Source organism: Sprattus sprattus (genome assembly GCF_963457725.1).
Source record: "Sprattus sprattus genome assembly, chromosome: 7".
NCBI lineage: Eukaryota > Metazoa > Chordata > Actinopteri > Clupeiformes > Clupeidae > Sprattus > Sprattus sprattus.
The window spans coordinates 18880480-18894048 of record NC_137926.1 but is presented as its reverse complement, the minus strand read 5'-3'; the positions used below and the strand labels follow the sequence as shown (position 1 = coordinate 18894048).

Below are 13569 nucleotides of genomic sequence, written 5' to 3'. Positions count from 1 at the left end.
TTGAATGGCTGTTGCTCGCGGCTCATTCAGACTGTGGAGGAGGCGCACTGGGTTTGAACGACTCCTCTTCATAAGGACTGGTGTCTACGTGCAGCGCGCGCTCACACAGCGCATCTGTACTGGTCCCCACGACCGGGACCTCTGTAGCTTCGCGCTGCCCTCAAAGCTCAGGTTCAGAGGCTCCTTGGTGCTGTTATGGGATTCAGATATTCCGGATTATTTATCTGTTACCCACCCCCTCAAGACTGCGACTGAAAGGTCAATGTGTCCATATAAATACCAGACCGGTTTTGTTATAAGGAATGTCGTCATCTTTTATATTTTACAGCACTCAGTGGGACAAACACAGACACATGCAGAAGTAACAAAACAACAAAAAATAAATCGACTCGTACTAATACGATATTGTTATTCAATCAAGTTTGCCAAAAGTAAATTGGTCACTTTTTGTGAAAGGGATTAGCCATAACACAGCGAAGCTGCCAACAGAGAGCGCTCTTGACCACCAAGTACTCTTTCTTTGCGTTTGAAAGTACACGTTGAGCGTCAATCGGGTGCATGGAACAGCTTTTTACAATTTTACTTGATAGCCTATATTGTTTGATTGTGTTTTTGATCAGTCCGGGCCAACTAGAGTCGTTTTTTAGTGGTTTGACTTTCACTGAAGATATTACGCCCTTTTAATGTATGAATAGACCAATTAATGCCCCTTTGGTTTTATACCATATACTTTATCAAAGGGCTGATTAGTTAGTTCATTTTTATTTGGTGTGTTCATCAAACAACGACACATAATACAATAACAAAGTTCATTTGAGAACGATGTAGGAGATACCGGTGAACTTTTTTACATTCTGGAGGGCCATTTCGAAGGACTCTGCGTTCTGTGTTAAAGGACATTCTTTGCTCTATAAGATTCCGCTTTTCAAAAGCAAAGAGAAAGCTTGTGATCGCCTCGCTGCTTTTCTTTGGCCGCATCACTTGGTGGGCCGGCTCTTGGTCTCGGTTTTCAGTCTTAATTGAAGACTGTGGCTGTACTCCCGCTCTGCTTTAAACAGTCAGGAGATTCTCCCGCAGACTAGACGCCTCCTTGCTGGATGTGATCCTCAGACACTCCTCCTGACACACACTCGACAGTGCAACTTCGGCTGGAGGAACACCATCGTCATCGTCATTCCCATCAACACCGCACTTTGATTTTTTTTAAACCAAGACTCACGAAGAAAAAACGATGGCTGTCACGGGCTGCTCACAATGTATCAAATACATGCTCTTCTTCTTCAATTTTGTTTTCTGGGTGAGTGTCTGTATCTGTGTGATGTGTTAAGTCTGTTTGGGGTAAAAAAAAAACTCAAATCTGCTCATAGTTTTTGAAGTCACATAAAGTAAAAAGCGAGAACTTTCTAATGAGTACCGTGCGTAAAACATGTTAAACTACAGTTCTGATAACGTTTGTAGGCATTCCCTTACAGTATATATCGTTCTATTGTTGTATCTATTATTGAAATCTGCCTTCCTTAATGTAACGAAGTTTGACTGCTTGATGCGTTAGCAACAAGTGGAATTATTTCACAGAGCCTCGCTTCCTATCCCTGCCTCATTTTCTTCTCTTGGATGAATCATTCTTCTATGAAAGCACCAAACACCAAAATCGTACACTATGAAGACGGTGATTTACAAAACAGTGACATTCAGAAGGCCGTGCGTTTGTAAACGCGGAGGGGAGCTTTTTGTTTTCACACGCGCAGATTCATAACAGGAACAAACAGATGTCAAATGGCATGAGATGAATGTGGGTGTTTTGTTGGCCACGAGTAACACTGTATCCTTAGTTTAAAATAAGGACATATATCGAATATGCAGGTGTGTGTGAGTGAATTAATTTGTATGCGTGAGTGAGTGAGTTTGTGTGTATACTGTATTTGTGTTTATGTTTGTGTGTGGTGTGCAAGTGAATGAGTATTGTGGTGAGTATGTGTGTGTGTTTGCCTGTGTCTGTGTTTCTTTGAATGTTTACATTTGTATGTGTGTGTGTGAGAATGTGTGTTTTTCTCAGCTCTGGGCTGGGAATTGAGTGCTCCCTTCACAATGTGGGCAGTGGTCTGTGTTTTATTTAGTCATGCTGTAATTGAAGCTGAATTCTGTTGGAGGAAACCCATGACAGCGGATTTGAAGGGTTGGAACAGAGAACAGGAGACTTAAACCCTTTGGCTGAAGTTTACCCAGAAGTCAGTCAGCACTGGCATAAATCAATTTACTCACAATAACTTAGTGTGCCAGCAGACGTAAACATGTGCCATTTAAACATTTTCAGACAGTGTCATTTGTATACACACCATCCTTACTCAAATAAATGAGGGAAAGGTGACATTGACTGTGAAGGATACTGCAAGAATAGCTAGTTATACGTGTAGCAGTGAGTCAAGTAACCTTGGAAATGAGGTTGCAACCTGGTTTAGGTTGTCATCTAAGATCACTTGTAAATGACTAGTCTATTCACTGTATCATCTTCACAGCAGTGGTACTCATCATAAAGAAATGACAATCGTTTGACTCTATAAAATGCAAGGGATGATAGTGAAGGGGAAATGTGTGTTCTGCTATGCCGTATTCCACCAAAGCATTGAGGAGCATGTGTGAACACTTAGTTCCTGTGGTCACCTTTACTAAGACTATAAAGACTGGTATTGAACTATAAAGTAGGGTATTAAAACGAGGTAGGATGTTAGAATCTTTTGTGTAGCATGAGAGTGAGACCTGAGCCCTGATCATGTAGAGTTCACCCAACTCCCAGCTTTGTCTGGCTGCGGACAGTTCAAAGTCAAGGTTGTATTGTGTTTGAATTGGACAGTGAAACCACCAGCACAGCAGCACACTGAGCATGAAAGAGCTGAAGTGAGCCAAAACTATTAAACTACAAAATTACAACCCTCTGTGCTGACGGACGGTAGCTACTCATACAGTTGGATGACCAGCCATATCCTATGTTGTTTAGATAGTGAGTCTCTGGACACTTACCAAGAATTAAATTGTAAATGCAGCTGCTATTCTACCTTTGTATCACTCTCTTTCTCTCTCTCTTTCTCCCTCTCTCTCTATCTCTCTCTCTCTCCTCTGTAGCGAAGAAACTCTCTGTCCAAAAAAATTCCTGCCTGTAGGAAGAACAAATGACACTGTGAAGTATGTTTCCTGCAATGTACTATCAGCAGATAGAATGTGTATTATACTCACATAAAATAACTGCTGCTATACATCATTGTGTCAACATATGATTTAATTGAAATTCTAATGTAATAGTCTATTCATATGCGTTATATGTACGTTTTATATTACAATAAGAACAATACAGCAATGTCAATGTTGCTGCGGTTACTACTATCACTATGAAAAATGTAACGACGATGATGACAGTGACAACAACAACAACAACAACGTTTACTTATTTCTCAGAATATTAAAACACATTTCCTTCTCATAAGCCTACAGGGGCCAGGTAGAGAGAGTAGCGTCCAGCCCCTCCAGCAGTGCCCAGGTGTGCCTGCCCTTCATGGACGCCGACTGTCCTAGCGCTTACGGACACTCCAAGCTCTGTGGCCTCCGAGCTCTGTGGCCTCCGGCAGCGTTTACCCCCTCTGTTCCAACATTAGTGCCTCTCTGACATGATTAATAGTCCGGACTTCCCTTCTCCTCTTGGCTATTTTCTTTCGCTCCCCACCCTCACTTAACTTGGTCTCTCAGTGGCAGTTGGAAAAGGGCATTTATTCAGCCTGCTGCTGTTGCTGCTGCTGCTGCCTTCTCACTTTTACTCTGCGGGCATGAGATGTTGGTTTGTGAGATTGAGGCAGATGTATGCATGATATGTCCGTTGACCCTGGCACTAATCGGTCCTGCGCAGGTTCTTTTCCAGAGTCAGCAGGCTGCCAGTGGTACTTTGTGAGTTTTCCCACAGTCCATATGTGACCTGCGCTCATCTCTTGGCGACCTCTCACCTCAGCTACACATTGTGTTCTTTAATGCTTCAACGCCTTGTCTGGCCACTCTTCAAGTTTAAAAACAATAGAGAAACTTCCATGTTCCTTTCCCCATTAATTCTGTGCTCCTCATGTTTACGGGGGAGAGGAAGACATCAGGAGGAGGAGTTGTGGTGTGGCGGTGTAATGATGATGTGAAACAATAGATTTACTCAGAGCTAAATTAAGACTATCGGACTTAATCAAAGAACAGCTTTACTTCCTTCCATCCTGTTTTGTCATGCTTAAGGAATAATCAGCTGATCATTTTAAAAAGCTTATGTAATCACACATAACATTTGACAACAATATTACATTAATACGAAATATCTGACAAGCAAAGATTACATGCTGAAATGATGGCGAAAAGGTTGAAAGCAAGATACGCTTCAGTGTATTTGAATGTTCTCTTATATGTTTGTAAGAACTTACCTAAACACCTTTTATTAAGAGGACATTACTGTTAAAAGGTACACAGCCTCCTTTCCTTCCAGGGCTAATGTTTGGCACATGCTCCTGTACTGTAGTAAATTCTCTGTTTCCTGTGTTCTTCCATCCTCTGCCCTATCCAACCCCCTCAACCTCAGCTGGCTGGAGGAGTGATCCTGGGTGTGGCTCTGTGGCTTCGCCATGACAATCAGACGAGTACTCTTCTAATGATCCAGTTTGAGGACCAACAGGCACCAAGCACATTCTACATCAGTAAGTCAACAAACACCCCCACCCCCCACCACCACACACACACACACACACACACACACACACACACACACACACACACACACATTACATCAGTAAGTGAACAAACAAAAACATTCTACATTAGTAAGCCAAAATAAAACTGTACAGTAAACAGAAATATTAAATGTTCTGCCTCTGCAAGGTAATGCTCCCACTGTGCAGTGAAGAGTTTAATGAAAAATGTACGGAGAACAAAAAATAGGAGGAAGGAATATGCCTATGAAAGCTAAATGTAAATGTTTAGATGACATCCTGCATGTTGCATAGGGGGCAGGAAATGCATCCTGAAACCCTTCAGGAAACTGGTATGGTGGAGACCAAGTGACTGGTCCTTGACGATGACAGTGGCTCCTCGAGCCTTTGTAGAACTAAGAGGTGTGTGTGCATGCCTGTGAGCTTTCTCATGAATGGTCGCCCACAAATAGCCACGGCAGCGTGACCTCTGCCACACAGAGAGCACAGGCAGGAAACAGGAAGTGTGTGGAGCTGCCAGTGGACATTGAACTGGACAGTGGGGGTCAAGACTCCACAGTGTGTTGTGTGTGTGAGGATTTTTGAGACATTATACTTCATGCCTGAGCCTGAAGAGCAAAATCATTTCTTTACCAAAGTCATCCTATTGTGTCATTACACCTTTATGACTATGGAACACTGGTATTACATTGCTCCTTGATGTGATTTAATACCAGACCTGTCAGACAAATGAGAGACTCTGAATTAAGAAATGTGTGTGCATGCATGTGAGCTGTTTATGTCTGTGTGAGTGCGTTTGTATGTGTGTCTTAAAGACCACTGGCATAATTGGACCACTCATAATTGGACCCTTGAAGGGGACAGAGAGTTCTCTCTCTCTCTCTCTCTCTCTTGTTCTGCTGGGAGCAAGTTCCTCTCAGAGGTATCTGATGCACACAGAGGCTTTAAAAATACAGGCCGGAACTGTCCACTCCCCCTCTCCAACCTCTCAGAGCCAGCCTGTGGACACTCTCAGAGGTGTCAGCTACAGGTGTCACTCGCTCACTCTATTCCTCAGGTGTCTGTGTAGACACATGCATGCATTCTCCAGCGGGACAAGTGACATTGCAGTAACGTACAGACGTTCAGTATGTATCTTGCCAACCGTTGTTATGTTAGCTTGTCTGCTTAATTTTGCTGCTTGGCATTACACTTGTGCTGGAGATCTTTCCGGGGACAGCTATGAAATCGAGTCAGCTAGATCAATGTAACTGGATAGTGATGTTTCCCCTCAGGATGGGGCATGGCACAAGCAAATGGTTCTCGTACAGTAAATGGGATGATGTCATCATATCATGGATAAGCTTTGAAATCGTTCAAATACAATCCTTATACTACTAATAGTTGTGAACAATTATCGATTAGACAAAATGGCCAAGAATCTGAATATGTTTTGTTATAATTCTATGGAAAGTGGACAGATTAAACATGGCATCTTGAAACACAGTTAATTCTGTGCTGTAATGTCAAATGTACTAAGAGATGTTATTCAATGCTACTCCGTTCTAGATTCTGATTCCTGCATTACTGCTAAATCGTATGAAACCTCAGTATGTGTAAAGGGTGTGTGTGTGTTACTAGAGGGTAAAAGGCTCCTGAGTCGACTGTGGGCTTTTTGGCTTTTTTGTAAGGTTCTGATGAGAAGGTTCAGAAGCACCACACCCTGAAACTCCAGGGAAGCCAAATAAAACATGAGGGTTTTCTGCTCCTCCACCCACCGATACACACACACACACACACACACCCAAAGAGACACACACACACACACACACACACACACACACACACACACACACACACACACACACACACACACACAACCACACACACACACACACACCAACACACACACACACACACACACACACATACACACACACACACACACACACACACACACATACAGAGATAAACATGGGACAGTACTACTGAGTACTGAGACAGCACTTACATGTGTCCATGTAAGCATACACCTATGCAGCTATATTGTGCCAGTTTCTTTATCACACACACACACGCACGCACGCACGCACGCACGCACGCACGCACGCACGCACGCACGCACGCACGCACGCACACACACACACACACACACACACAAACTCACACACACATACTCACACACACATACGCACCCCCACCCAGCTTGTGGTCATCTGTTGAAACCATCTGACACATGGGCATGATGGCTCCTTAAGAGTTCAAATAAAGATAAAATACTTTTGCACCCATTCATTTTGCACATGCCGCCCTCCGCCCCTGCTTACATTCAGTGTAAGTATACAGTTCGAGTGCTAATGTCCTGTGCTTATAGTCTTTTTATAGATCCACGTCGGGCTCCTGATTGGAGGAGTCCGTCCCATGGGTGAGGCCCACCCAAGAAAAGATCAAAGAGCTCTTTCCTTTTACATAGTTTTTAATGTTTTTTTTTCTTCTTGTTCTGTATTCCATGTCTGCCAAACACACGCCCTGGTGTAATTCAAATAACCATGCGCATCTGCTCATTACTCCACAAATTAGAGCGTGCAGCGGGATGTTTTTAGTGCGCTGGCATGTGAACGTGGCGTTTAAGCGGGCCCAAAATACTGCCGGCCCTGCCCGCTGCCCTGAGCCCACGGCCAACCAGCAGGTCACCTCAGTGCCGCCCACGCACACATGAAGACAAACACTTCCAGCTGTGCGTCTGAACTGGACACAGGCATAACTGCTGTGAGACCCAGAGAGCAGTGAATTCCTGTATGGATCTGGCCCTGATCTGGCCTTGATCTGGCACAAATGTAGCACATTAGGGCCATGGCAAGATGCTGAGAGTTTCTGACTCCGGTCTCCCTGCCTGTGTCTTTTATTCAGTCTGGTCTTTTTCCATGGTGTTGTATCACACCATTTGTATAAAAATAGCCCCTGCATCTGCTTTTGATTAACATCTTTTTGGCGTGTGTTGGTGTGTGTGTGTGGGTGTGTGTGTGGGTGTGTGTGTGTGTGTGTGTGTGTGTGTAGCATGTGGCTTGTGTGAGTTTTTAATGTAAGCCATGTGTGGCAGGGTGTGCATAACATTGTTTTGTATGTGTGTGAATTGTTTGTAAAGTGTTCCCAGGTATAGCCATCTCAGCACTTTAACTTGTATTAACATGTATATCTAATGACAAAGTTATTGGACCCTAATTTCCAAGGTATGCGTGTAATGTAATAATGAATGGCGGGGAGGCAGGAGACAAAAAGAATGGGTGTTTGTATGCATGCACTCATAGGATGCTAGAGTAAACTAGGAAACCATTATTGGACAGGTGAAATGGCATATTAATTTGTGGGTGTGCTGTTGACTTTGTGCCTTTTGAGCCAATCACATCAACAGTAATTCTGACATTATCATTTAATTGGCTCAATTCCAACAGACATAAAAAACATAGAAAGCCTCCTAGGATGCTCATTATACATTTCCTGTAAATCGTCTCATAATCAAATGTAGCCTTTGTGTTCTGTTAATGTCGGTGCCGATGTAATGAAATTACTTAATGAATGTGCTCTAGGAATCAAAATATCCTTACGGGATTCCCCTCTTTGTGCATGGTGTGCATCTATCAAACTATGGCCCATTGTGTGAAAACTAATATTTAACTTTAATTTGACAGATTAGAGGTCATTGCAGTGTATCTATCAGAAAATGATTCCATTTTTGCTGGAGCTAAATAATATTTCAGCTTTCAAATGAATCATGCCTTTGTAAATACATCATTGTAAGAATACTGTAAGGATCATTTCTGTTTTTTGACAACAAAAACTATATATTGCACCTTTAACCTGTGCAAGTGTTTTAAATACAGGACCACTTACAGTTACCTCACAAAAGCCTGTGCAAAACCTCTGAGTCCATTGCATTTAGCTCCTGTTGGGTTATCATGGACATCCATTTTAATATAGGGGATGCACAGTGACATAATAGGCACGCTAATGGTATCTTTTTGCCATGTTGACAAGCCCAGTGAATTACAATGGCCTGCCCTAATGGCCTGTGCTCTGCGCAGATAATGCAGCTCACTGACCACTGTAACTCTCTCTCTCTAAATCTCTGTTGCTTTCACCCTCTTTGCGTTCTTCTATTGCTGTCTTTATTTTCTCTCTCCCTTTTTTCCAATATGTGTCTCCCTCTCTTGTTCATGACCCCCCCTCCTCATCTTGCCTTTCCTGTGGGAGAGTGTTATCCTCTGTGTACTCTGTAATGCAGCTGAATGTGGAGTGAACAACAGAGTCTGTGCAGCATTTAATACAGAGGGATGAACATGTTTTCTCTCTGACCAGCTGTAATTGGTTCCCAAGTTCAGAATGGTTTGTTTTAAGCAGGAAAGTTACCCCTTTAATTGTTCCCATCTCATTTCCCTTTCAAGTTGCTATGGCTGTTGTCATGGTGATGGAGAGAGAGAGAGAGAGAGAGAGAGAGAGAGAGAGAGCAGTTTGAGCAAGCAACAGCAACCATAGTTGACAATATCAAACACTTCAGGCTACTGACTTCTCCATGAGAGCACCTAGATTGCATCGTAGAACCACAAGGGTTCTTGGGAACTGGGTTAAGAACCTTAAAGGTCCTACCTTGCAAAAACTGTGCCCCATTACAGGAAGCTCCAGAGAGGAAGAGAGTGATTAAAGAGGAGAGAAGGAAGGAGGTGAGGAGAGAGAGAGAGAATGCAGGGGAAGAACACGTCATCAACTGTGGTTTCAGAGGTCAAAGCAAAGTCATACACACACACACAAGCACACACAGACAGATAGGTAGACAGAGAGTGATAGGTTTAGAGCAGGAAATGATTAGAGACAGAACCAGGTCAGAGTTATTTCCCTGTCTGGGTTGAAAACAGTAGTATGTACCCTATGTAGGCATGTGTGTGTGTGTGTGTGTGTGTGTGTGTGCGTGTGCGTGTGCGTGTGCGTGTGCGTGTGCATGTGTGTGTGCGTGTTCATTTGCGTGTGCGTGTGCGTGTGTTACATAATATTAAAGGAGGCCTCTATATTTGAGGATGAAAACATTTCTTACCAAACCCATCCCATACAGCCTCAGGTCAACGATATGAGGGACCCAGGGGTGAAACAGTCAGAAAGTATGACTGGAGAGATAGTCAAGGACTGGGGTGGTTGTGGTAAAAAGTGTTTCACGTGTCATCCTTGACCTTCACTTCCAGAGGATATACCTCATGAAGGTGATGACCTTTTAAATGGAGGGAAAAGGATACAGGAAGCCAGTGGAATTTGTGTTGCATTACTTGCATAGTTGGGTAGTTTTTGTGCCTCTACTTTTGAAGCGATACACAATTATCTTATTGCATGCTAGTAGCACTCTAATTGTTTTTATGCAATTTGTATCTTCAACAAATTTTTGTTTCCTTTGAAGTGCTTGTTGCAACCATAACTGACAAGCTCAACAGGAGAATAAACGCTCGTTGATTGCTGTATTTAGAATCACAGTGCCACCTGCTGGTAGAAAATTAATACTACAGACTTTCCACGAATGAATGCAGTGACCATTTAGCCTCCCTTCTTCTCCTCCTGTCCTCTAGGCGTCTACATCCTGATCGCTGTTGGAGTCCTGATGATGTTTGTTGGCTTCCTTGGTTGCTATGGTGCTATTCAGGAGTCCCAGTGCCTTCTAGGAACAGTGAGTTGTGAACAGATGTTCAATTATTTTCTTTTGGGAATTCATTAATTGGTTTGGCAAATGCTGTATTCTGAGAAACAAGTGTCCAGTCCAAGTATATAGACACTCTATCAAATCAAATCAAATCAAACTTTATTAATACTGCACATTTCATACCAGGAGGTAACACAATGCGCCTAAGATGTCTGTATACTGTACCTTTGCTGAAACACTGTAGATATTGCAAAGCCTACCTGAACTACACCGTTCCTTGTCCAAGATGTGCAGAAGTTGCTAGCGATTACAGTATTTCACATCTCTTTTCTCCTTTTCCTCACTGTGTTTATTTGTAGTTTTTCACCTGTCTGGTCATTCTGTTCGCCTGTGAGGTGGCTGCCGGCATGTGGGGATTCATGAACCGAGAGACGGTGATGACACACACACACACACACACACACACACACACACACACACACACACACTCACACACTTCTTTTCCTGTGCCTCTCCTCACTGTGAATCATGAGTGGACTAACTGGATTTGCTGTCCCACCTCTCCATCAGATCTCTAAGGAACTCATTAACTTTTATGACTCCGCCTACGTCAAAGGGGTGGACCCAGTGGACTCCCCGACCAAGCAGGCTGCAGTCAAGGTGATGCAGCTCTTCCACAGTACGGTGAGTGACGCACCACATTACAAATCACAAATCATTTCCACACATTTGGTCACACTCAGGCATATGTGCGCACACACACACAGAGTAGAGTCAGAGTCAGTAGAGACTGGACTCTATCTCTGTCCTTCCTTGTTCTTGTCCCCCTCATCCACCCTCCCCTTTGTCCTCTCTCCTTGTCTTGTCAGTTGGACTGCTGCGGGAAAGGGGACGATGCTGCTCTGTTCACCCGTACGGTGCTCTGCCCTGATGCCCAACCTCTGGATCCACTCATCTCTACAGTGAGTCCTGTGATCATGGGACACTCATGTGCTGTTGAATCATAATACTGTAGTGAGCAGAGATGAAGTATAATACTGTAGTGAGCAGAGTATAATACTGTAGTATGCTACTGTAGTGAGCAGTGATGTAGAATAATACTGTAGCGGTGATGTAGTATAATACTGTAGTATAATACTGTAGTGAGCAGTGTTGAAGTATAATACTGTAGTGAGCAGTGTTGTAGTATAATACTGTAGTGAGCAGTGTTGTAGTATAATACTGTAGTGAGCCGAGATGAAGTATAATACTGTAGTGAGCAGTGTTGAAGTATAATACTGTAGTGAGCAGTTGAAGAATAATACTGTAGTATAATACTGGAGTGAGCAGAGTATAATACGGTAGTATGCTACTGTAGTGAGCAGTGTTGTAGTATAATACTGTAGTGAGCAGTGTTGTAGTATAATACTGTAGTGAGCAGAGTTGAAGTATAATACTGTAGTGAGCAGAGTTGAAGTTAAGTATAATACTGTAGTGAGCAGTGTTGGAGTATAATACTGTAGTGAGCAGTGTTAAAACATATTACTGTAGTGCGCAGTGATGAAGCATAATACTGTGCCTACTGTTTGGAATTAATTAGACTAAGTAATCTAGTTTAGGTATACTTAACCTAAACAGACTTTCCATTCTACACATAGATATGTTCTAAAATTAAATACAAATTAAGTGTTATCAGGTGTGATAACAATTCAATTTTCATGTGTTTCTACTTGTTTGTTTGTTCTTCCTCAGAACTGCCACTTGAAGCTAAAAGACCTGTTCACTGAGAAGCAGTATGTCATTGGCCTGGCTGCCCTGGTGATTGCCGTCATCATGGTGAGATATCAAACCACACAGTGATATTCTGACCAACCATTACATTCATTCAGCACAATCTTTATATAATAAAACCATTAATGGTATGTGGTCGGAACAAAAAGCATGTTTTTGTCTGTGTTTACACTATTAGAGTAAAAAGTATTTGTATGACTTTTGAAACTCCTTGTATGACCTATGGAAAATCATTGTCCTAAACCTGTGCTTTTGTGTGTGTGTGTGTGTGTGTGTGTGTGTGTGTGTGTGTGTGTGTGTGTGTGTGTGTGTGTGTGTGTGTACATATGCGTGTGTGTGCGCGCATGTATGTCTGTGTGCGTGTTTGCAGATCTTTGAGATGATTTTCACCATGGTGCTCTGCTGTGCCATCCGCAACACGCCTGCCTACTGAAGAAAACCAGGCCTTGAACTCAGCCAATAGCACACAACCAGGCCTGGAACACAGCCAATAGCACACAACCTCCAGTATTTCCTTCCCATGGCAGAACAGGAAACCCCTTTTGAAAACCTAAAGTCACGGGTGGGGACATTTACTCTAGGTAAAATGAAGACGTCCTGCTTAATGTTGTTTGACAGGACACCCAAAGGCCTCATATTCATCATCGAGTCAGATTGCCAGATGGCTACACCCTCCTTATCCTGTGTTCATGCCCTCTCTTTTCTCATGGGGGTAGAGACTGTGATGTGCTTTACTGCTTTATTGCAGGTAGATAACAGGACTGTCCGCTTTAGGCCCATTTTTTATAGTTTTTATGGTTATCGACATTTTCAAAGTCAAAGTAGCCCTCTGACAGAGTGGAGGGGATGATCGTTTAGCTATAGGAGTTCATAGAATTATGTCTTTTCTAATTGTTTAATTGTTTTTTTTTGTTATCTCACTGTCTTTGAAGCCACTGCAGAGTGTCATCTGTCTGATGTAAGTGCTCCCAGGGGTGTTCACACACATACAGTATAAATCAGACACCTTCCTGTGGTTGTACTCTGATCCTAACATTATTGTAAAAAAGAAAACTTACCTCTGCCTTCACATTTACACATGTGGCAGCCAATTAAACATTTGGCAGCCATTCATTTTAAAATCAGCAACACCACAGTCAAACTGTTTTCGTCCTTCTTATTTTAATTTCTTTAACAGTGACAATAAAATATGTTTTTACCAACATGTTGTGTGGTATTTAACTGTGTCAGCAGGTACGACCTTGTACCTGACAATGAAAGTTATTTCTGAGTCTGTGAATAACAGGAAGTTGTCCACTGAACCTTCTATTCTTTATAAGGCCAGCTAGTGACAGATTACTTAAATGAGTCCAACTCTATAAGGTAATTTGTAATTTGATGCAATGATTCATAGTAAAAACATGTTTAGTGCAATGGAGT

The 13569-nt window shown here is 42.6% G+C and overlaps 1 protein-coding gene across 1 annotated transcript; it reads left to right on the top strand.

Moving 5' to 3' along the window:
* The first annotated feature begins 1149 nt into the window (after positions 1–1149).
* cd81b (CD81 molecule b) lies at positions 1150–13294 on the top strand. Its single transcript, XM_080842098.1, has 8 exons — positions 1150–1297; positions 4598–4712; positions 10310–10407; positions 10740–10814; positions 10951–11064; positions 11250–11342; positions 12112–12195; positions 12521–13294. Exons 1-8 carry the CDS (start codon positions 1232–1234, stop codon positions 12581–12583), a joined length of 708 nt encoding a protein of 235 aa, XP_080698224.1. The 5' UTR covers positions 1150–1231; the 3' UTR covers positions 12584–13294.
* The last annotated feature ends 275 nt before the right edge of the window (positions 13295–13569 follow it).

What these genes read in the sequence shown, in the direction of transcription:
- cd81b (XM_080842098.1), top strand. Translation starts at nt 1,232, where the DNA reads ATGGCTGTCACGGGCTGCTCACAATGTATCAAATACATGCTCTTCTTC. An exon ending in TCTTCAATTTTGTTTTCTGG is followed by an intron (nt 1,298 to 4,597) that starts GTGAGTGTCTGT and finishes CCTCAACCTCAG; the next exon opens with CTGGCTGGAGGAGTGATCCT. An exon ending in ACCAAGCACATTCTACATCA is followed by an intron (nt 4,713 to 10,309) that starts GTAAGTCAACAA and finishes CCTGTCCTCTAG; the next exon opens with GCGTCTACATCCTGATCGCT.